Source organism: Eurosta solidaginis, chromosome 4 (assembly GCF_040869045.1).
Source record: "Eurosta solidaginis isolate ZX-2024a chromosome 4, ASM4086904v1, whole genome shotgun sequence".
Lineage (NCBI taxonomy): Eukaryota > Metazoa > Arthropoda > Insecta > Diptera > Tephritidae > Eurosta > Eurosta solidaginis.
Window position 1 is genome coordinate 122973072 of NC_090322.1, and position 26250 is coordinate 122999321.

At 37.7% G+C, this 26250-nt stretch overlaps 1 protein-coding gene across 1 annotated transcript in view; it reads right to left on the reverse strand.

The window, feature by feature from the left end:
* LOC137248160 (uncharacterized) overlaps positions 1 to 26250 on the reverse strand; it is a 427220-nt gene that overhangs the window by 393981 nt on the left and 6989 nt on the right. Inside the window, exon 2 of the mRNA XM_067779021.1 lies at positions 12543 to 12739. Coding sequence (XP_067635122.1) covers positions 12543 to 12739 — 197 coding nt within the window. The remainder of the gene's footprint in view (positions 1 to 12542; positions 12740 to 26250) is intronic.

A 26250-nucleotide genomic window follows, 5' to 3' on the forward strand; every position in this document is an offset into this window, starting at 1 on the left:
CAATGGCTGAAAATGTTTATTTCCTTTTCAAAAAATGGAATTATTGCCACACCCACTTTTTTTTACTAAAATTGAAAAATACACATAGCGGAGACACATGCAAATTCGATATCTGTAGCTTTTACTGCTTCTTCCCATGTATTTGGCGATGAAAAAATGTAATTCAGTCTCTGCTCAAGTCTCTAAATTTGAGATTATATCGGCATTCAGAAAACGAAAGTAAAAAAAAAAAAAACTCACCTCATCAGCAAGATTTACCAAAAGGACATTTGACTCACAACTGGAACAAATAATATAACACTGCATATTAGCAATACATTGCTGCGTGGTATTGTGGCTGAGCTTGCTATAGCGCGGCTCATATTTCTGAATAGCAAGTCCCAAAGAACGTAGGTTCGAGTCTCAACGGCGCCACATTGATTTCGATGATTTTTAACCCAGCTGTACTTATACACAGGGTATTATAACTTTGATTGGATAACGGTTGTTTGTACAGGTATAGAGGAATCGAAATAATATAAACTTCCATATATCAAAATCATCAGTATCGAAAAAAATTTTATTGAGCCATGTCCGTCCCTCCGTCCGTCCGTCTGTCCGTTAACTTGATAACTTGAGTAAATATTGGCATATCTTCACCAAATTTGGTACACGAGCATACCTGGACCCAGAATAGATTGGTATTGAAAATTAGTGAAATGGGATGATAACCACGCCCACTTTTTATATATATAACATTTTGGAAACACAAAAAACCTCCGTATTTAGATTTGAAAAAATTTTTTGAAATGGGCTTGGCACCGCCCACTTGTGATAAAATCAATTATGTTCGGTTAAGCAAGTTGGATCATTGAACCCGATCATGTTGCCGTTGTTGCCGAACGTTGTTGTGTTCGATTTTTGCTGTTCTCTGATATATATGTAGCTGGTCGTTAGGCAAATTTACAAGGAAACTTCTTTATGAAATTAGGCTAAGTTTATGATCGAGCGTAATCGCATCGCGCGATGCGACGAGAAACGCTCCATGGTTTGTTACATTTTCGCTAGCGTTATCGCTGGCGATTGATTGTTTATAGTAGAGCAAAATCGCAAGCGATGGAATGCTCAACAATATAACTCAACATCTTTTTATTCACGTTGTGGCAGTGTAGAGAAAGCAACGTGCGTACATTAACTCGTAAAATGTTAGTATTAGAAAATAGCTATTCGTTACAAAAAACAATATTTAAAAAGTATACATAAGAAAAAAATATCGAGTATATCCAATCGCGATTGTGGTAAACTGCATGATGCAAATTCCACAAACACTGCCTGTCACGTACTTTTCAATAAAAACATCCATATTGTTTCTCTAAATTCGCTCAACTAAATAAAAATATTTTGGTTGCAAATTTTCGTCTCTTTTGTCGCTTGTAATCAATCGCTCAATTCGCTTTACGCTAAATCGCTTTGTCATAAACATCTCCATATGCACTAATATAATTGATCGCTAACAGCGATTCTTGCCGCATCGCGCGATGCGATTACGTTAGCTTTATAGTAAAAGTTAACATGTACATTTGTATATTTAATAAATTGCAGAATTGAACCCCGTCGCTACTGAACCTTAATCAGGTTATGCTATGCCTCACATTTTCAGAAATTTCACGCGCCCAACGCTTTTATTTAATTGTCTGTTCAACGCCCTAGAGGAGTGTAATGACTAGTAAGTATTGTTTTCAATAAAACCGTTTAACTTAAAAAATTTTCGTAATTATTTTATTTATTTTATATTTATCTTAAAAATCGTTTAGGTATGTACATCTGTTCACTATATATTTTTAATCTTATACGATTATTTGGAGATTACGAATGGGATAAGATTATTGTTCAGCCGCATTCATGAAAGGTATGAAGTCTTCGGCGTAGCCGAAGATAGTCCCTTCCTTACTTGTTTTTAAATTTGTTTTATTTATGTATGGTTGACTTTTTGGTTTGCATATGTAAATTAAAAAAATGTAACTTATGTATTTGACATTTTCTCTAGAATTCACTCACAAAGACCAGAATAGCGGACATAGATGCCTTTATATTTATTTGCGTTTTTCCAAATAAATTAAATTTTGGGTTCTTTACAATAAAACGTGCGACATACATCTGTAATATATTTATATATCTATACAACAGATTTTACGAATTTCTGAATTTTCATCAGATTATTGTTCAGCTTCATTCATGAAAGGTATGAGGTCTTCGGCACTGCCAAAGACAGTCCTGTCCTTACTTGTTCTATTTTACTTTATCGCGATACATCGTAGAGCATATAAAACTAATGGTTAAATAGTGAATGGACGGATTGGATTATCCTGACTGCAAAGAAGGATGCTCCTAATTTGAGCAACCAATCATCAAATAAATCATTAGCCTCATATGTATGTACATATGTATGTATGTAAATTTATTATTTTTTTATGAGAGTAACAAAGGAACTTATGCATAAAAATAAATATTAAAGAAAAAATTAAATAATTCTGAATGGTAATGATCCTAAAAGTACTGAAAAAACTTGTATACGATCATAATTCCATAATCACAGAAATTTACATACAAACATTTACATCCACACAATTTTGCATTCCTTTGCGCATACATACAAACATATGCCAGGATGCTAAATCATTTGTTGAAATTTGATTCATGTATGAAAGCGTATCCTGTCAAATATTGATTGATTGAACTAACGGAAATGCAAAAAAAAAAAACAAATTCAACTGCATCAAGGATTTGCTTGGTTGTTATTGTTGCTATTGTTTGCTGTTTTGGCAGCCTGACTATCACGTACATCTTGTGTGAAGGAATTATTTGAAAACATAAAAAGCTGCTGCTTCAATTTAGTCGTAGAAAACACGATTTGACAACGTGAATGCGTTAATATTTCACTTACTGATTCAGCACTTTTGCCACCTTACGAAAATATAAATGGGACATGAGAATCGTTGAGCGTCACAGTTAACAGAAATAAAATTTATTTTTACCATCTCATTAAATAAAATAACTTTGAAAGGCTTTTACAAGTTATCACAATAAATCATTTTTTTTTATTTTTGCTGCGTGTGTGGAATTCCACTTTATTTTATAGCTGGGAAGAACCGTTTTTTGGAATATGTATATGATTTTATAGTTGGCAGATGCCGGGATTTTCGAAGAAACACTCATAGTTCTCACTAGCAACGATTTGTGTCCGTGACTTTGACTAAACTGTGACAGATGAGCAATTTAATAACGTTTGCTTTGGTTGGCCATCCTCGATTTCAGCGAGCTCAAATAAAAGGAAGAGACTGTGAAGTAGCTTAATTGTTGTAGATACCAACAAAAGAATATTTTTGATCCACATAAAACTTTAAAAGTATTGAATTAAACATTTTTGGTCTAAAATTTAAATCTATTTAGTCAATTTTTCAAACTTTTTAAGAAATAATTTAAATTAAATAACTTGCGGCGAATAAATATAAACTCAAATATCGTTAGCTTAGTGTGAAAATGTGCTAAGTCACTTTTTTTGAAAAATTGTATTTTAATGCAGTTTTACAACTGAATTCAAAATACATTGATCACAGAAAAAAATATTTTTATTTTTCATTTTTACGTGCTGTGGGCAATGATGTGTAAATGTGCTAAGTCAACCTGTCAATAATATCAATCTGAATTACAAGTCATTTCTTTGTGCGCGCATGCTTTGTTGTTGTTGTATTAACGATAAAGACACTGCCCGAAGGCTTTGGGGAGTGTTACCGATGTTGATGGTCCTTTGCCGGATATACATATGTAGATCCGGTACGTCCCGGTAACAAAGCACTATTAAGGTACTAGCCCGTCCATCTCGGGAATTATTTATATGACCACATTAAACCTTCTAGGCCATCCTGCCCTCCCCATCCCCCTAGTTCCATGAAGAACTTGAGGAACTCGCTGTCAAGGAAACAGGATTCGCCACGGTTAGGTGAGGTTGACAATTGGGTTGGAGAAACTATAGGAACAAGTGCAGTATACGGACAATGCTGATATAAAAAAACGAAAAATTGAGATCGATAGGTATTAATAAAAGAAACATAACGATATATTTTTTTGTTGGGCAAACAACAACAACAAAAGTAATTAAAGGTCAAAGTTCATAATAAGCTTTTTTTAATCTAAATTACTTCTAAAGTATTGAACCGATTATCAACGTCGTTGGATAGGTATTTCCAATACCTTTCATTTGATGTATATCTTAAGTATATAACTGCAAAGAATTTCCTGAAATAATATAATTTTTTTTAAAAAACATATCAAAATTTTTAAAAACTTAATTTTTTTTAATTTAATTGCTGTATTAAATGTGATGAATTTCATATCAAATCCAATATGCGTTGAACCCGACCCCCTCAGAATTTGATGAAATTTTGCATGGGGTTACACCTTACCCACCCAAACACAACCTCATTTTTAGAAATTGCATTTTCGAAAAATTGTGGGCGTGGCAAGGTATCGAAATATCCGAAAATATTAGAAAAATTGCGATAATAGGTACTTTTTAAGTGTGATTACTACGGAATGGCTTTACCGATTTCAAAGATCTTCATACCATTTGAAAGGTATTGAAATAAGCTTTCAAAAAAATATGCTGTAAAAATTTTTAGTACACTGAAAAAAAAAATTTTTTTAAATAAAATTTAAAACTGAAAAAACACTTCAAAGACCAAGCGATTTTGAAAAATAAAATTTTATTTTAGAAAGGTCTATTTAATATATATAACATATCTGAAAACTAAAATGGGTTTTTTTTTTTTTTAATTTGCAACTCTTGGTTAGTTTCTCATATTTGGATATCACGCGTAAATTAATCAACCAATTTGAAAAATTTTTATACCGTTATAAAGGTATTAAAATCACCTCTGAAAACATATACTGTAAAGATTCTATATTACACTGAAAAAATTTTTTTTTTTAATTTTTTTCTACATTTTTTTTCAAACTGGGAAAATACTTCAAAGACCAAGCGATTTAAAAAAAAAAAATTTTTAGAAAGGTCGATTTAATATAAAAACTAGAATGGTGTTTTTTTTTCTTTTAAAAAAATGTATAAGTAAAACCATCTCTTGTTAACTTTTTTTTTATTTTGCTATTATTGTGTGACAAAAATGGTACCTAGCTATACTTTGGAAGTTATACAGATACAGATACTATGACTAAGTATTCTAATAGATTCGAACAAGAATCGTATTATCAAATTTTTCAGACACACACAATAAATAGACATACACTTGATAAAGTTCATTTTTATTTATTTAGATTTAATATACAACTTTGCGCAGCTCATACTGCTGACTTTCGGAATATTTGCTTACTTACTAGTTTGTTCAGGTAAACTACGCCTGTCCATGCTAGAGCCTTTGACGTCCGAAAACTTTGTTTTATTTTTTTGTATATATTTGCTAATTTTTATCAATTCTTAAGATAAATCATGCCCAAAAATGTCTTTAATTTCCTTAGATGTCATGGTGTTTGGTAATGGAGATAATATTTTTTGCTTATCCAAATTATTTGAGCAGTTTTCGATTTGATATTTCATGTTCTCCGAAATGTGTTCGTAGTAAGCTTTGATCTTCTTTAGGTCTTCTGATAAAGTTGACAGTGAACCACCTCCAAGTGAATCCGAAATACTTTGCGCAATTTGCTGTGTTTTTTTTTTTTGCAGTATGAATCCCTTTCTAAATATTTTCGCTTCATTGGCGATGGATGGCTTCCAAGATGAGGAATAGCATGCTTATTTATATTGTCGACGAGTTCGTTGCGTTCGAGTGATTTAGTATAGCTGCTGCATGTTGGAACTTCTTTATATTCTTGATACAATTTACCGCTAGTCAAGATTTCTTGTGCCTCTTCACTTTCCGTTTCAGTAGAACGCTGATTATCAGCAATCTTGATAGCATCCTTAAGTTTAAAGCGACAACTTTCGACAATACGGCAACGACTGCTCAGATATCAGCGCTGCTTCCTTTAAGCTAATGTTTCGAAGTTGAGAGGAACATTTTCTTGATAGCTGCATACATCTGTATTTATTAGATGATTCCATATCAATGCCTAGTTTCGTTCTGGTCTGTGTTTATCCGTTGTGTTGTTTTTTATAGTCCATGGGTGCTGTGGCAGGTAATGTCAATCTATGTGTCAGTGGTAGGTAACGTTAATATGCGTGTGTGTGTGCGCGGTATTGATACGTCCGAATTGTTACCTTTTCCAAGGGTCGTTTTTGTAGGTATCTAGACATACCGCTTGTTAGCTAAGCGGTAGGTAGAAATCGGTGATTTTTGCCGTTTGGTAAATTTTTCGTTTTTGCTTGTTCATTGTTACGTGTTTGGTTGCTGTACCTTCTGGCTTGTGCTGTTTTTTGTAAACTAGTTTTAAGGGTTCAAATATTTCGTCAGAGATAGTGTTGGTTTGTTCGTTTATTATCCTGCCGTCAAATGTTTTTAACTTGTATATCTCCATGTTCTCAAGTACATTTAGCCGCCGACCTTTTCCTTGTACGTGAAGTATTCGAGCCGTTGTTTTGATGTTAGCTGGGGTGCACCCCACTGGAATAAAAATTTTTTACAGTGTATTTTTTCAAATGTGATTTTAATACCTTTCTAACGGTACAGTAGTTTACGTAGTTTACGCGTGATATCAAAATATCAGAAAGTAACCAAGAGATGCATTTACTTAAATAAATTAAAAAAAAAGAAAAAAACACCCTTCTAGTTTTCAGATATGTTATATATATTAAATCTACCTTTCTAAAAAATTTTTTTTTTTAATCGCTTGGTCTTTGAAGTGTTTTCCCAGTTTGAAAAAAAAAATTTAGAAAAAAATTTAAAAATTTTTTTTCTTTCAGTGTAATATAGAATCTTTACAGTATATTTTTTCAAAGGTGATTTTAATACCTTTCTAAGGGTATAAAAATTTTTCAAATTGGTTGATTAATTTACGCGTGATATCCAAATATGACAATAGTAACCAAGAGATGCATTTACTTAAAAAAATAAAAAAAAAAACCCCATTTTAGTTTTCAGATATGTTATATATATTAAATAGACCTTTCTAAAATAAAATTTTATTTTTCAAAATCGCTTGATCTTTGAAGTGTTTTTTCAGTTTTAAATTTTATTAAAAAAAAAAAAAATTTTTTCAGTGTACTAAAAATTTTTACAGTGTATTTTTTTGAAAGCTTATTTCAATACCTTTCTAATGGTATGAAGATCTTTGAAATGGGTAAAGCCGTTCCGTAGTAATCACACTTTAAAAGTACCTATTATCGTCATTTTTCTAATATTTTCGGATATTTCGATACCTTGCCACGCCCACAATTTTTCGAAAATGCAATTTCTAAAAATGAGGTTCTGTTTGGGTGGGTAAGATGTAACCCCATTCAAAATTTCATCAAATTCTGAGGGGTCGGGTTCAAAATGTACGTTTTTTTCAGCCTTTGATATGAAATTCATCATATATGAAAATACAGTTTGCTAGATGGGAAATAATTTAAGCTTTCATTTAAAATTATATATAATATCCTTAGTCCCATCAATGCAATACCAACTGTCCTGTTCCTGGTATACCAAAACTTAATTTTGGGCAAATTAACCGTAATTCTGCGCAGAACACCTGGTATTTGTTTCCTTTATGTGCAGAACACCTTTCCCGCAACATGCCACGGTACGCACTCTTTTGCGCGTTTTTAAGTACAGCCTAATAAAATTACCACAACCATGTTTTGAAAATGGCAATAAGGCCATACTGGCTTTATTTCCATTAGCAATTGGAAATAAGGCCATATGGCTTTATTTCTCAAACTGACTGGAAATAAAGCCGTATAGCGTTATTGCGTATGGCTTTATTGCACCCCTCCGTCATCCACAGTATTTCTGCGCAGAATACTTTCATACATACATAGCCCCTAAAAAATAAGTATTTATTTTGTAACTTACGTTTAACTCACGCCGACATATCGACCTCATAATCATCTTCATCTTCACCCTCTACAAGTCGTGGGTTGCATGGGTTGTAAAGGTTCCCAGCCATTTTAAAAAATGTTTTTAAAGGGTCAATATTAGTAGCCTTGCAATGCCGCAAAAAAATAAATTTTGCCAAATAGCCGCAAAAGAATTGCTTTTTGCGGTGGAATTGTGGCATAAAGACTTTGGCATGCCTCCATAACCCTTCGATCGTATTTGTATGCTGGCCAGTTTCGGGGTCGGGCGAGTGGTTCACTTTAAAATGTACATAACACTCATCCTGTAAGCAATGATATGCCTATAAACGATATACATAAATGTATATTTATAAATGAATGAAATATATAATTATCAAATCAACGAACCTTCCAGAAATCGGATACAACTATGCTACCGAGTAAAATCCATTCTTTTATGATTTGCAGCAAAGTATCTTTGTCCCTTTTCTCCACAGGTACCATAAAACATCGGTTAGTTCCCCTCTCCACCCCACCGAACACCCATTGCCCTTCTACACGTTGACCGCGGTGGTACTTCCGACGACCAAACTTACTTTCGTCGATTTCAACAATCACCCCGTCCCGCCAATCTTAGTCTTATATATGATCATACCATCAAACACCACCTCGCGACAAAAGGTGCTCCAATCGACCGCCGTATGTTTTGCTATCGTGAGCTCATCCATAATGAAATCGAGGGTAGTGTTTTTAATCCATAAATACGCGAAAGCTACCATTTGGAAAATGGGAAGCTTTGATTTATCGAAAAATGTATTCTTTCTTAACGAGACTTTAACGTTACATGTACGTTTGCCCTTGCCCTTCTTGAGAGCACAACACCTAAATAATTTTAAAAATTACCTTGTTACATACACATAATCACATGCTAGCATATATAAGCTAACCTCCAAAAGTAACCGTCACCGCTATCAGCATTTTCAATTAACTTGAGAACATGCCCTGCACTACACAAATACTCGCCCTCGCTGGGAATCAATCCCCACTCTTGCAGTGTATGCAGGGCTGACTCACTTATAGGACCACTTTCACAGCACTCAAATATTTGATAAATTTGCAACAACTTTATATTTGCCATAATAATTTGCACTTGTATTTAACAGCTTAAATTAACACTTTTCAATAAATTGAAATAACGGTTATTTTCCAAACATCTGTTAAGGTCCAGCTAATCTTCCAACCAACCTTATAGAAATCAATAAAATCGATTAATGGCGCCTTACCATAAAGCCATATGGAATACATTTATTTCAATAAAATTGTTGGTTAACGCTATAGAAAATTCATTTACGCTTTAAATACCAACGTATTAACGAGATATACATACACATACATACATATGTACAAATAAATATGCGTAATTTACTTAGTAAATATAGCACTTTTAAACATCGAATTTTTTAAGTATTTTACGGGATAGGAATACAAACAGCATATCAAATGAAAGGTAATTTTACTACCTATACAACGAAAAAAAAATTTTTGAAAATCGGTTCTACACTTAAAGAGAAATTTAGATTTAATAAAATGCTTCATATGAACTTTGACCCTTAATAACTCCTGTTATTGTCATTTGCCCACAAAAAAAATTGTGTAGTTATACTCACCTTGACCATGTCTATCAATCCTCATATTTCTTTTTTTGATTTTGGAATTATCCGTATACTGCACTTAAGCCGAAACTATATATTGTGCTGGCAACCCCTTGAGAGGGTTGCGAACACAACCTCTTGAAATTGGATTCACCTAATTGAGACATGCCTTTGGTATTTGATAAATGATTTGCGCTGACCATAATCTACTTCAATTCTTACATGTCGATAACTACATGCTTTCTTACAGACTAGTTAAAAATAGAAAATAATTCAAGCTTAGGCTGTTATTAAAATTAATAACATTACTGAATCGATTTGCTAGATGTATAGTCCTAGTTATAGGTTCATTCATAGCATAATTCGCTTTATGAGTTATTTCGATAAATATTCTATTATGCCGAAGATCACGCAGTGGAATATTTGGAATGGACAAATTAGATAAATCAGAGCAATTCGTGCTAAAGTTTATTACATTATAGGCAAGGATGAGTGAGATAAAAGTTCTTCTGTGATGCAAAGCCTGAAGACCAAGCAATTTGTGCCTGCTGGTATATGATGGGAGTCCGTCTGGCCAGTGAAGCATACGTAAAGCAATTTTTGTAAAATTTTTTTGAGCTTTCTCATTTTTATAGGAGTTAGATTCATAGAAAGGATTCCATATTATTGAGCAATATTCCAGACCACTTCTGATCAAGGATATATAAAGTGCCTTCAACGTCATAGGGTCTTTAAAGTCACTGGTATTACGTCTACTGAACCCAACCATTGCAACAAATTTTGAAACAATGGAGTCAATGTGACTAGAAAAAGAGAGTTTGGAGTCAAAAATTATACCCATGTCTTTGCTCTCTTGACAACGATTAAGAGATTTACCATTTAGTTTGTAGATAACGTATGTGGCAGTTGTCTTTTTGGAATAGGATACAACACAGCATTTCTTTAAACTTAAAAATAAATTATTGTCTACGCACCATCCGGCAAAAGAGTCCAACTCAGAACCGTTAGAAATAGTTTGACAAACAAATAGTATTTTTTGTGAAATATATAGCTTTAGTGTTATATTTCAATCATTAAAGGGGAGGAGTGATGGGAAACACATTGAGTTAAAAATGCTAAGTCAGGAGAAAAAATTTGTTTTGAGTGCGGAAATTGTGCTAAGTCATAAATAAAAATCATGTATGCTAACCCAGCAGATATTTTTTATCTTTTTCAAAGCTTCTACACTCAAAAGTATTGCACCTAAGGTATCTTCATTCACAGTTTTGAAAAAAAGAGGTTATTTCAAAAATTATTCATTTTTTTTTTCCTCTCCTGTAAAATTCGTAAAAAGTGACTTAGCACATTTTCACATTTAGCTAAGGATATAATATTTACTTTTGCTTTGCAGAGATGTTTACATTTTTTTGCAATCTACTGTGTATAAACAGTATTTCCGTTATTGGGAAAAATTACCACACAGGATGCCTTTACCCAGTAGAAATTGTCCGTTATTTTAACAAAAATGAGGAGTGAGAACGCATTTCTGCTGAGAATAATTATAAACTCTATTCGTAATTGTACTCTGTAACTGTCAATTTTGTTTTAGTAGGATCTTTCACTGAATGGTGGTTATTACCATTTCTCTTTTAGAAGTAAGGGCCAGTCTCAGTCTTATTAGAACGTTTTCGTTGCTTGGTTTATCGGAGGGCGCAATGCCACGTGGAAAACAGTCGAGTGAAATTGAAATTCAAAGAATATTAGACTTACGAAAATGCGGAAAAACACAAAGCCAAATCGCTTTCGAAATAAATAGATCACAAGGTGTTGTTAAAAATTTTTTGAAGCTTGGTCGTGAAAACTATGCCAAGAAAAAACGCCCAGGCCGTCCTAAAAAAATTTCTTCCACCACAAAACGGGCAGCCCTTCGGGAAATGATGGTCACTGGAGCGTCGTCATCCAAAATTGTAAGCCGATTGAACCTAAACTGTCATCCTAGTACCCTGAGAAAATGGGCAGCGTCTTCAGAAAATCTACAATACAGAAAATGCATTTCAAAACCGGCTTTAAGACAAAGGCACATTGAGGCAAGACTTAAATTTGCGGAAGAGCACATAAAAAATGGAACAATCTGGTCACACGTTATATTCAGTAATGAAAAAAAGTTCAATTTGGATGGTCCAGATGGATATCGCTACTATTGGCATGATTTACGCAACGACGTTCGAATAATGTCTAAACGTGCACAGGGAGGAGGATCTGTCATGGTCTGGGCAGCTTTTAAAAGTGAACTTAAGTCCGAAATTGCGTTTGTTTCTGGCAAGATGAATGCACTATCATAGCAACAGACATTATTTGAATACCTCATTCCTTTCATAACGTTATCAGAAGACGAAGAATTCATTTGCCAGCAAGATAACACACCTATTCACGCAGCAGAAACAACAAAGAAGTGGTTTGAGGAATTCGGTGTGCCGGTTTAGCATGGCCAGCTTTAAGCCTAGATTTAAACCCCATGGAAAGCTTGTGGCAAATCCTCTCAAGAAAGGTTTACGATCCGGAAAGATCTTCTATTGAGACAGTGTCTGAAATGTTTTTGGTTTTGTGACCGGCCAGCCAGACCAGCAAACTCGACATTTTGAAACAGCATAAGGTAAATGCATAAAAGAATTGTTTGAAAAAAGTCTAGGAACCTTTTTCGAAAAAAGTATTAATGTGTAATAATTAAAAAAAAATTCCTGAACGTGTGGCACACTCGCCTGCCAGCAACTCTCAGTATAGCACAGCTAATCTTTGTTTCTGTTATCATAAATTTTAAATATATATTTAGAACTCAGTTGACTGTAACATTATAAAAATAATATTTTATTATAAATAAGTGACATCTAAGATGTACACATATACATAGACATTTAAGTAAATATTTAGTGTAATAGTGTACTTACCAAAACATAAACCGCAAATGGCATCACTACCAACGCTACCAACAGATCGGCTATTGCTAAAGACACAATAAAATAATTTGTAACCGTTTGTAAGGTCCGTTCACGAAATACTGCTAGGATAACCAAAATGTTTCCAAACAGTGTTAACAATGGAAACACCATTAAAGGAAGCGCCCAATAATTTAAAGACGAATCAACTGGAAAAGAATTATTTTTTTAAATTAATTAATTGCTTTGGTGTGAAGTTAAAATTATAAGCATGAGTCAATTAATATACAATTAACTCTAATTAAAATTATGATTTCAGTACTGCAGTTGCAGTAGAGCCAACTACATATTTGTGTTAAGTTTTTATTGTGTAGTAGACATAGGTAAAGTAAAGAATCTTAGTAAATATTATTATCTTTACCTCATATCAAAATTAAAAGTATTTATTATAAGTCTCAATATCCTGAGACACCCGCACACAAAGCTCGTCGTCATATGCGTTTGGTATGCTCGACAAATCTGAGAACCTGCATACGCGTCGTAAGCTTTAGAATTTCATCAAAATAGTCCAACAGGTGGAGCATGGGTGCAGATAATTAGAAAATTCACACGAAATTAGGAATCTTCGTATCGGTTTATAAATAAATTAGAGTTTTGCAAATTTAAAATATGGTTAAATGTGGGTCCCAAGGCATTATAGATTGGACTGAAAAGGCAGGTGAACTAGGTAAAAAGTACGTATCCCTTGAAACATGCTCCGTAGACGTTCCAATTAGATTAAGAGAAGGCGAGAGGTGCACATGATCGACCAAGCGGGAAAGGCGTGGGTCCAAGCACGCGGCTGTAAAGTATCGAAGATTGTGTGTAGGTCTTACATCTTTAGACTTACTTAGTTGCTTCTATTAATAAAAAGATGGGACTGTAGACCCGTGACGGGTATTCTGACTGGAAACTACCTTCTGGCGTCACATGCCTTTATATTAGGCTTGGTTAATGATAGGAGATGTAGGAAGTGCGGGTTGGAAGAGGAAACGATCGAGCACATTTTTTACTCATGCCCTACGCTTGATATGCTAAGACTTTCAAAATGTTTCGTGGGTCGGGAAGGAACATTAAAGCAAATTTCGTTTAGTTGAAAAGGACTACAAACCAAACCGTTCACTAATTTGATCATACAACTGACTACAATCATCTCTCAACTACTGGCAAGGCAAGATGAATAAGTTTCAACCGATTAGTATAAGGCGGTAGATTATATAAAGAGTCCCAATGAAATTCTCTTAAGGCAAAAAGTAGAAACGCTTTTCGAATCAATTCTAGCATATCCGCGTGAACTTTAGATATTTACGCAGACTCCAGACTATTGAGCTGTATTCTATTATCGGTCAAACCAATGTTGTAAAAAGGGTTTTTGTAACAAAAAGGTCGCTAAATTCTTTTGACCATCGCTTTACGAATGCTCAAACTCATCTAGCCTTATTGACAATTGCATAAATTGCTGTCCGTGGCAAACCCTAAGTCAACACACTTATATACTCCTCCAGTATTGGAATTCACTAACTTTTTTAACAGCATTTGCCATCGCTTTATTTGAGAATCAATAACTATAACGATTTCGTTATTCAATAACTATTTTGTATCGATATTTGTTAATAGACGATCAGCTGTGTTGTTAAATAAACCGCAAGTAAATTGGCTGCGTTAAAAATCACGAAATTAATATTTCTGGCAATTTTAGTTAAAAAAGAAAATCGGAACTTTAATTAAATACTTTCAAACAGGAAAAGCTGCTTTATAAATCAAATGGCATTTGAGTACTAGGCGTACGTCTTCACTAAGTCCATCGCTAGTGGACAGACATCTCCTTAGGGAAGTAGATAACCCATTCCACTTGAATACAACGGAGTTTCGAAAGCTGTACCGACTGACTCCAGACTTGGCTCATGATATTATTTCTATACTTGATGGTCAATTAAGGGGTGCAAGAATAACTGAGATATCAACAGAGAAAAAAAAAGAAATTAAAACCGCATTTACTTATCTTTTGTTAAACTATGTAAAAACTTGCACAATAATGACTTTTAAAGGCAGTTAGTATACGGAATTTATTTATTTTTGGCATTCCTTTTGTGCTTTTCGCATTTTATACTAACGTTCGAATCACTAAACTGTTGAATAAATATCTCCTCTATTCAATAATGCAAAATTGCCTTTATTAAAGTACTTCACAATAACACTTCTACTGCTCAGCAGATAGCGTGCTTAAATCAAACTGATTCGTCGTGCCTCAGCTGGTGCTGCTGGTACGTTTGGTTTCCTCGTTGACATATTTCAGGCGTTCCTATTTCTAGAATTTGCTACTTATTTACCAGCTATAAAATTACCAGCTATAACATAACTACAGATGCACGCTATAGCTTCTCATATGCGCGTGTATATGTGAGTGATACTTCCACCGATGATTGCCTACTTTTGGGAGTATCTTAGATATATGCATGTGTTTGTGCTCTCCGCTGCTTGTATGGACATATGTATAGAAATAATGATATATTTGTTGATGTGCATACAAGTCACTGCTTAGTATTGGCTTAGAGATGATAGTATCCCTTAGCGTTGCTAATATTCGTCACACTGCCCTCCACCTAAGTCTGATCGTACCGATCAGACAAATCTCTCGGTTTAAACGCTGCCAGCCTTTCCAAATGAACCACTTTCATTTTGGTTCGAGGTTTGCCAATGGTTTATATGCGGTACACTACATCTTTGATCCATTTTACAACTTTGTATGGGCCTTCCCAATTACACTGCAATTTCGGGGACAAACCTTTTTTTCGTTGTGGGTTGTATAACAGCACCAAATCTCCTTCCTGAAAACCTTCCGAATTAATTGCTTTATCGTATCTGGCTTTCATCTTGTCACTCATAATCCTTTTTCTTTGCTTTACAAGATCGTGTATCTCTCTCAGCTCTTCTTCCAAGACACCAGTGGATTTCTAGACATTTCTTTCCCCATCGGCATCTATCCCAAATATCAAATCAGCTGACAGTCGAAGGTCATTGCCAAAAATTACCTTTGCGGGAGTTTGGCCCAATTCATGATTCAAAATTCCTGCCTTGGTCAGAATGTAACTCCATTGGTACACCATACCTTGCAACCCAATTGTTTGTAACCACTTCTGCTATTGTTTCCGCTTCTTGGTTTGGGGTTGGGTATACCTCTGGCCATTTACTGAAATAATCCATAACCACCAGTACGTATTTGTTTCCGCGATTGGTGCACCTGAAATATACTGCTTCATGTGGCCATGACTTCGTGTTTTGGGCCCTTTCGCTCTGTTTCAAACCTCACAGTTAGCAATCCACTCGGTGACCGACTGACGGAAACCAATCCAATAGAATCTCTGCTTAATTTAGCGTCTTCGTGATTCTAAGATGACCTCCACTTGGACCGTTATGTAGTTCACTGCGAACGTCGGGAATCCTTTTCCTTGGAACAAGTATCATTTTCCTCTTACGTTGACCATCCCCACTCTCCCGTACTCGATGCAATCAACCGGATATCAACTCTAAACTGTTCCACTGTGCATAATATGACTTCGCAATGGCAGTCTCTGCTGACATCTCCTCTCTCTTGGGTCTTTCGCTTCTTTCGAGCCCTTGCATAACATGTGACAGATCTCTATCTTGTAGCTGAAACTTCCTTAGTTGTTCCTTGTTCCATTCATCCGTACACGTTATAGTCACTAGCCGGACATCTATAATGTCTTCTTTAGCCGCGGCCTTTGAACAGTGCTTGTATTCCAAACTACATGGTCTTCGTGACATTGCATCAGCATTTCCATGCGTACTAACTTTTCGATGCTCAATCGAAAAGTCATAGCTTTGTAGTCGCTCGAGCCACCGTGCCAATTGTCCTTCTGGATTACGGAACTGCAGAAGCCATTTCAAAGCTGCGTGATCTGTCCTGACGCGGAATCGCTGACCGTAGAGGTATTTGTGAAAATGTTTAATGCACTCTACCAATGCCGACAGCTCTCTCCGTGTAACGCAATAGTCCCTCTCTGCTTTTCCAATTGAACGGCCGTAATATGCAACTACCTTCTCCTGTCCATCAACCAGTTGTGATAAGAAGCCTCCTATAGTATATCCACTCGCATCTGTATCATGAATAAACGTAAACGGAGCAGTGCACAAACGCTCTTTCAATGTTGGAAAGCCACTCCTTGCACCTTCTTCAAAAGCTTTATTTTTTCTTGTTAGATCGTGGGCTACGCTGGCAAAATTTGGTACAAATCGGCGATAATATGTGCACAGCCCAAGGAAACTCCTTCACTGCTTCTATCTTTTCATTCGCAGTACAGATGCCCTCTGTCGTTACCTTGTAACCGAAATTATTTAATTCCTTTTTAAACAGCGAACACTTTTTGGGACTTAGTTTCAGACCAGCGCCAGCTATTCTCTGGAAAACTTCTTCCACGTTCTTAAGATGTTCATCAAAGTTCTTGCCCAATACGATGATGTCGTCCAGGTACACCAAGCATGTTTTCCAATGTAGTCCTTTCAGTACCTGGTCCATGAGTCTCTCAAAAGTAACTGGTGCATTACGAAGTCCAAAAGGCATCACTGTAAATTGCCAAAGACCATCACCGACACTGAAGGCTGTTTTCTCTTTGTCTTCCTCCTTCACCACCACTTGCCAGTAGCCGCTTTTTAAGTCCAGTGTGGAAAACCAATTCGTACCATATAGCGAGTCCAGTGTGTCGTCAATTCTTGGCAACGGGTAACTATCTTTTTTCGTAACGTTGTTCAACTTTCGATAGTCCACGCAAAACCTCATTTTTCCATCCTTCTTCTTTACAAGTACTATCGGCGAGCTGATGGTTCGACGACGCCGCTGTCGCCCATTCCTTGCATGATTTGACTCACAACTTCCCGCGTCGCCAATGGAACACTACGTGGAGCTTGACGGATCGGTCCCGCATCTCCAATGTCAATTTGATGTTTCACAACGTTGGTGCGGCCGGGTTTGGAGCCATCTTGATCAAATATGTTCGCGTACTTTAGGAGCAGTAGTTTTGCCTTATTCTGATAATCTTGATCTAGCCCCTCCGCCCATGCCGTGATGGCATTTGAAAGATCAGTATTGATAGCTGAAACGTGTTCCTGGAGCTGTTCACAGTTAATAACTACGCCAGCCTCTTGGCATCTTCCCAATATAGCTCCTTTTGTCAGTTTGAGTGGTGACTTAAACTCATTGAGTACTCTTACCGGAATACGTCCATCTTGTTTTATCATAGCCAGGGTTTTTCCTACAAGTATGTTCGGTGTTAATTTGTTTGCTGCTTCGACAACCCACAATTTGTCTGTCCCACAATCTCCATCAAGCTTTGCCCAGCTGACTACTTCGGATTTTGGTGGTATTTGCTGACTCTCTTCCACCAGCACTCGTTTACTGCTGTAGCCGCTCTCGTAGCCGAAAGTAAGTGGCACATCCATGTTCTTATATCGCATCGTCTTGCTTTGCATATCGATCTTGATGCCTTGGTCATTAAGAAGTCCACTGCAATTATAATTTCATTAACAAAATCTGCCACTATAAAATTGTGTAGTACCCTGACGTTCCCAATTGCTACTTCACATGCTACTTCTCCAATTACCTGGGTGTCCTGTCCCGTGGCTATACGTAATCTTGCTCCAAGCAATGGTCTTATTCCCTTGTTGACTAAATACGATCGAATTATGGAATGAGATACGCCCGTATCTACAGTCATTAAACGTTCCTTTCCATCCACATGTCCTCCGATAGCAAGATTGTTCGACCTTCTTCCAATCTTCGAAATAGAGCTTTTGGGCATTCAATCAAAGTAACGCTGTTTCCTGAGTCAGTGCATGGGATACCGTTTCATCAAAGGTTAGCAATGGGTTTGCGTATGTAGCTCGCTTCGTTTCGACGTCCCTTATGCGATTTATAAAACTCTGAATATTTAGCCTCTCAGTATATTCCACTGATGCGTCCGCATTTGCCAAACGAGCCAACTTTTCGACATCCGAAGCAAACTCTTGCAAAGTCTCATCAGATTTTTGGTAGTGGTTTTGCAACTCTATTTGGTATATCTGTTTCCTGTGTTCGCTTCCGTATTGCCTGTCTAGAGCGCTCATCAATGTTCCATAGCTGTTCCGTTCGTACTCTGGAATTGTCTGCAAGATTTCAGCTGCAGGCCCTTTCAATGCGACGAACAGTGCAGCAACTTTATCTTCAGCACTCCAGTTGTTCACTGCTGCGGTCTTCTCGAACTGTAGCTGAAAGACCTGGAAAGGAACAGAACCGTCAAAAGATGGAGTTTTTACCTTCGTATTACTCGCTGAAGCAGCCGGGCGATTAAGTTGGAACTCCTGGATACGTCCTCTCAAAGCATCCACCTCGGCCTCGATTTTTTCCTCAAATTTCATTATTTTGTCGTCCATACTTGCTTCGAATTTTGATGATATGCACGCCTCTTGTGCTTCGAGTTGTACTATTATGCGTGTCTTTTGTTCTTTCAGTTGTGTTTCCATCTTGGTTGTTATACGAGTCTCCTTGGATTCCAGATGGGATACTATATACGTCTTCTGTTCTTCCAGTTGAGATGATATTTCGGTTGATATTTGTGACGACATTTGCTTCAACACTGCTAGTTTCGCGTTAGTGTCAACACTTTCCAATGGATTCGGAATCTCTATCTTCTCCTCCATTTTAGTAAAAAACATACTCGTCCACATTAATTCCTTCCAACTCCATTACCTCTCGTAGCCTTGCTTGAAGTTCGATCTTATTGCCAGTTGTATTCAATCCCCGGTTCTCCAACTCCTTTTACAGTTGCTGGATCCTTAATTCGCAACAATTTCTCTTCTGACACCAATTGTAACGAATCTACTGAAATTCCTCTTATTTGCAACCTTCTACTAACGCTCGAATCACTAAACTGTTGAATAAATAACTCCAATATTCGATAATGCAAAATGGTCTTTATTAGACTACATTCAAAATAACACTTCTATTGCTCGACAGATAGCGTGCTTAAATCAAACTGATTGTCGTGCCTCTACTGTTGCCGCTTTTATACTTTCCGGTCTCTCCGCCATAGAAGCGCTTCTTTTTCCAGAATTTACTAGTTAGTTATCAGCTATAACTACAGATGCACGATTTTTGAAGCTTCTCTCATAGCCCAAGCGCGTGTATATGTGAGTAATACTTGCAAAGTTATTGCATACTTTCGTTTATGGTTGTGCGTTGCTTCTCCGCTGCGTGTACGTACATATGTGTAGACATAATTTTTAATTTGGTTATGTGCATACAAGTCACTGCTCAGTATCGGCTTAGAGATGATAGTACCCCTTAGTGTTGCTAGTATTCGCCACACTGCCCTTCACCTAAGTCTGATCATCCCGATCAGACAAATCTGTCGATCTAAACCCTGCCGGCCTTTCCAAATGAACCACTTTCATTTTGGTTCGTGGTCTGCCAATGGTTTGTATGCGGTACCCTACATCGCTGATCCGTTTTACAACTTTGTATGGGCCTTCCCAATTACACTGCAATTTCGGGGACAAACATTTTTTCCGTTGTGGGTTGTATAACAGCGCCAAATCTCCTTTATGAAACCCGTCCGAATTAATTTCTTTATCGTATCTGGCTTTCATCGTGTCACTCATAATCTTTGCTCGTTGCCTTACCAGATCATCACTAGTTAGTTATCAGCTATAACTACAGATGCACGATTTTTAAAGCTTCTCTCATAGCCCAAGCGCGTGTATATGTGAGTAATACTTGCAAAGTTATTGCATACTTTCGGGAGCATCTCAGATATATGCATATAGTTGTGCGTTGCTTCTCCGCTGCGTGTACGTACATATGTGTAGACATAATGATTAATTTGGTTATGTGCATACAAGACACTGCTCAGTATCGGCTTAGAGATGATAGTACCCCTTAGTGTTGCTAGTATTCGTCACACTGCCCTTCACCTAAGTCTGATCATCCCGATCAGACAAATCTGTCGATCTAAACCCTGTCAGCCTTTCCAAATGAACCACTTTCGTTTTGGTTCGTGGTCTGCCAATGGTTTGTATGCGGTACACTACATCGCTGATCCGTTTTACAACTTTGTATGGGCCTTCCCAATTACACTGCAATTTCGGGGACAAACATTTTTTCCGTTGTTGGTTGTATAACAGCGCCAAATCTCCTTTCTGAAACCCGTCCGAATTAATTTCTTTATCGTATCTGGCTTTCATCTTGTCACTCATAATCTTTGCTCGTTGCCTTACCAGATCATGTATTTTTCTCAGCTCTTCTTCCAAGGCACCAGTGGATTTCTTGACATTTCTCTCCGCATCGGCATCTATCCCAAACTTTAAATCAGCTGGCAGTAGAAGATCATTGCAAAAAAATACCTTTGCGGAAGTTTGGCCCGTTGTCTCATGTACTGCTAATCGGTAAGCCATCAAGAATAATGGTATGCGGGTATCCCACTCCTTATGGTACTTGTCTTCTACTTTCCTTAAATGCTCTTCCAATGTTCTATTGAAACGTTCCACCATACCATCGGACTGAGGATGCAATGCAGTTGTCCGTGTTTTTCGAATGCCCAATGATTTACACATTTCCTGGAACACAGCTGATTCGAAATTCCTGCCTTGGTCAGAATGTAACTCCATTGGTACACCATACCTTGCAACCCAATTGTTTATAAACACTTCTGCTACTGTTTCCGCTTCTTGATTTGGGATTGGGTATACCTCTGGCCATTTGCTGAAGTAATCCATAACCACCAGTACATATTTGTTTCCGCAGTTGCTAGTAGGAAATGGACCTGCGACATCCATAGCGATTCTTTCAAATGGCACATCTGAGTTATATTGCTTCATCTGGCCATGACTTCGTCTTTTAGGCGCTTTCGCTCTGCTGCAAACCTCACAGTTCGCAATCCACTCGGTGACCGACTGACGGAAACCAACCCAATAGAATCTCTGTTTAATCTTCTCGAGCGTCTTCGTGATTCCAAGATGACCTCCGCTTGGACAATTATGCAGCTCGCTGAGCACGTTAGGAATCCTCTTTCTGGGAACAACTATCCGTTTCTTGTTGCACTGACCATCCTCACTCTCCCATACTCGATGCAAGCTACCAGATATCAATTCTAAACTGTTCCACTGTGACCAATATGACTTCGCAGTGGGACTCTCTGCTGACATTTCCTCTCTGTTTGGTCTTTCGTTTCGTTCGAGCCCTTGCATAACATGTGACAGATCTGTACCTTCTAGCTGACACTTTCTTAGTGGTTCCTTGTCCCATTCATCCATACACGTTATAGCCATTAGCCAGACATCCATAATTCCTTCTCTAGCCTCGGCCTGTGAACAGTGCTTGCATTCCAAACTACATGGTCTTCGTCACATTGCATCGACATTCCCATGGGTACTACCTTTCCGATGCTCAATGGAAAATTCATAGCTTTGTAGCCGCTCGATCCACCGTGCCAATTTTCCTTCTGTATTACGGAACTGCAGAAGCCATTTCAACGCCGCGTGATCTGTCCTGACGCGGAATCGCTGGCCATAGAAGTATTTGTGAAAATGTTTAATGCACTCTACCAATGCCAACAGCTCTCTCCGTGTAACGCAGTAGTTCCTCTCTGGTTTCCTTTCTGAACGGCTGTAATATGCAACTGCCTTCTCCTGTCCATCAACCAGTTGTGACAAAACAACTCCTATGGCATATCCACTCGCATCTGTATCTAGAATAAATGTTGTTCCTGGAATCGGATATGCCAACATTGGGGCAGTGCACAAACTCTCCTTCAAGGTTTGGAAAGCCAACTCTTGCTCCTTTTTCCATTCGAAGGCTTTATTTTTTCTTGTAAGCTCATGAAGGCTATGGGCTACGCTGGAAAAGTTTGGTACAAATCGCCGGTAATGTGTGCACAACCCAAGGAAACTTCTCAATTCATGCAGGTTCAGTGGTCTTGTCTAATCCTTCACTGCTTCTTTCTTTTCATTCGCAGTAGAGATGCCTTCTGTCGTTACCTTGTGACCCAAATAATTTACTTCCTTTTTAAAGGGCGAACACTTTTTGGGACTTAGTTTCAGACCAGCACCAGCTATTCTTTGGAAAACCTCCTCCAAGTTCTTCAGATGTTCTTTGAAATTCTTTCCCAATACGATGATATCGTCTAGGTACACTAAGCATGTTTTCCAATGTAGTTCTTTCAGTACCTGATCCATGAGTCTTTCAAAAGTAGCTGGTGCATTACATAGTCCAAAAGGCATCACTGTAAATTGCCAAAGACCATCACCGACACTGAAGGCTGTTTTCTCTTTGTCTTCAACTTGCCAGTAGCCGCTTTTCAAATCCAGTGTGGAAAACCAATTCGTACCATATAGCGAGTCCAGAGTGTCGTCAATTCTTGGCAATGGGTCGCTATCCTTTTTCGTAACGCCATTCAACTTCCGGTAGTCCACGCAAAACCTCATTTTCCATCCTTCTTCTTTACAAGTACTACCGGTGAGCTCCATGGACTAGCTGATGGTTCGATGACGCCGCTGTCGCTCATTTCTTGTATGGTTTGTCTCACAACTTCCCGCTTCACCAGTGGAACACAACGTGGAGCTTGACGGATCCGCCTCGCATCTCCAATGTCAATTTGATGTTTCACAACGTTGGTGCGGCCTGGTTTGGAGCCATCTTGGTCAAATATGTTCGCGTACTTTAGGAGCAATTGTTTTGCCTTACTCTGATAATCTTGATCTAGTGTTCCTGGAGCTGTTCACAGTTAATAACTATTTCAGCCTCTTGGCATCTTCCCAATATATCTCCTTTTGTCAGTTTGAGTGGTGACTTGAACTCATTGAGTACTCTTACCGGAATACGTCTAGGGTTTTTCCTACAAGTATGTTCGGTGCTGATCTGTTTGCTGGCTCGACAACCCACAATTTGTTTGTCTCACATACTCCATCAATTTTTGCCCGGATGACTGCTTCGGATTTTGGTGGTAATTGCTGACTCTCTTCCACCAGCACACGTTTACTGCTGTAGCCTCTCTCATAGCCGAAATTAAGTGGCACATCCATGTTCTTATATCGCATCGTCTTGCTTTGCATATCGATCTTGATGCCTTGGTCATTAAGAAGTCCACTGCAATTATAATTTCATTAACAAAATCTGCCACTATAAAATTGTGTAGTACCCTGACGTTCCCAATTGCTACTTCACATGCTACTTCTCCAATTACCTGGGTGTCCTGTCCCGTGGCTATACGTAATCTTGCTCCGGTCAATGCCCTTATCTTCTTGTTGACTAAATCTGATCGAATGATGGAACGGGATGCAGCCGTATATACAGTCAGTAAACGTTCCTTTCCATCCACATATCCTCCGACAATAAGATTGCTTGACCTTCTTCCAATTTGCGAGATAGAGATTATGGGGCATTCAATTGAGGGAGCCAGATTTCGCCCCTTACGGCTGACTCGCTTTAGTTTAACGATTGAGTGGATTTGGAGATTTGCTCATCTCCTTAAACTCTGCGTTTACGGCCACCCACATTGCTGGAACTGTTAGGATTGGTACTGCAATAACGTGCAATGTGCCCTGGCTTTCGACATTTAAAGCGTTTGACGGCACGATCGTTTTTCTACTGCGTTCCTTTTAATGCTTCCAAAATTGTGTCTATCCAGTCTGGCCTTTCCACTTCCACGCGATGAGCTTTGTATGCGGGCTTACTCAAAAGTGACGCTGCTTCCTGAGTCAGTGCATGGGATACCGTTTCTGCGAATGTGGGTTTTGGGTTTGCATATGTCGCTCGCTTCGTTTCTACGTCCCGTATGCCACTTATAAAACTGTGGATTTTTACCGTCTCGGTGTACTCAACGGGTGCGTCCGCATTTGCCAAATGAGCCAACCTTTCGGCACCCGAAGCATACTCTTGCAAAGTCTCATTAGCTTTTTGGTAGCGGTTTTGCAATTCTATTTGATATATCTGTTTCCTGTGTTCGCTTCCGTACCTTCGTTCTACAGCAGCCATCAATGCGTCATAACTTTTCCGTTCGTACTCTGGAATAGTCTGTAAGATTTCGGCAGCTGGTCCTTTCAATGCTGCGAAGAGTGCAGCAACTTTATCTTCAGCATTCCAGTTGTTCACTGTTGCGGTCTTCTCAAATTGTAGCTTAAAGACCTGGAAAGGAACAGAACCGTCAAAAGATGGTGTTTTTACCTTTGGATTAGTCGTTGAAATTTCTGGGCGATTTAGTTGCAACTGCTCGATACGTCCTCTCAAAGCATCCACCTCGGCCTCGATTTTTTCCTCAAACTGTAAAATTTTTGTATCCTGGGCCTCCAGCTTCGATGATACCCTTATCTCCTGTGCCTCCAACTGCGAGGATGTGCGGGCCTCCTGTGCTTTCAACTGCTCAGCCAACTGAGATGCCATATATGTCTTCTGTTCTTCCAGTTGAGATAACATTTGTCTTTCCTGGGCTTCAATCTTGCATGTGATACGGTTCTCCTGGGATTCTAGTTGTGTTTCCATCTTGGATGTTATACGTGTTTCCTGCGATTCCAGTTGCGATGTTATATTTGTCTTTTCTGCCAGTTGAGATGTTATATCTGTCTTTTGTATTTCGAGCTGTGCTGACATATTTGTGGATATTTGTTATGACATTTCTGACATTTGCGCCGATATTGCAGCGAATATCATGTTCATTTTTGGCCCTCTGGGGCACTTGTGCGGGAATTTGAATATAGGCGGAATAAGGGTGTTCCAAACATAGCAAAGATCCCTGTTAATAACACTGAGTCAAAAAACTGAACGAAAAATCTGCTTTAGATATACTTTACCAAAATGTTAGAGGCTTAAACACCAAGTTAACAGAACTGTTTTTAAAATCTTTTAACTCAAGCTACGATATAATTGCTTTAACCGAAACCTGGCTAAAACCTCATGTTTTTAACTCAGAGATCCTCTGTAATGACTACCAGATATATCGAAATGACCGTCTGCACAGGGCTGGAGGTGGAGTTCTGCTTGCTGTACACTCTTCAATACCATCTGAAGAGATTTGCGTAACCGCCACCGATACAACTGAGTTCTTGTGCATACGCACACAACTAGCAAATTTCCACATTTATTTGGCCATCTGTTATATCCCGCCATCTTCTGAACTGTCCGTTTATATGCATCACATTTCCTTGCTAAGAACTGTTAATTCGATGCTAAAGCCTTCCGATTCCATTATTGTCTTGGGTGACTTCAATATGCCACACATATCATGGTGCATCTCTGACTTTAAAATCGTACCAGTTTCGTCAAAATCTTCCAACAATGAATTTCTAGACGGAATGTCTGAGCTGTGCCTTCAACAAATCAACATCCAATCGAATAAATTCGGAAGAGTGTTAGATTTAGCCTTTGTAGATGATGAATCTAAATATTCCATTAGTCGATGCGAACCCATTATTGAACCTGAAGATGCTTACCACCCTTCCCTCAAAATAGTTTACGAAGTTGTAAATTATGCTTGTAACAGCGGAAATAAACGATACAACTCCAGTTATCGCTTCGACTTTGCGAAGGCCAATTTTAAAAAATTAAAAATTAAAAAAAATTATCTCGAATAGTGTGGCCAATATTTAATGCTGATGTGGAGCAAAGCGTTTCTCACTTTTACAATACCATTTACTGTCT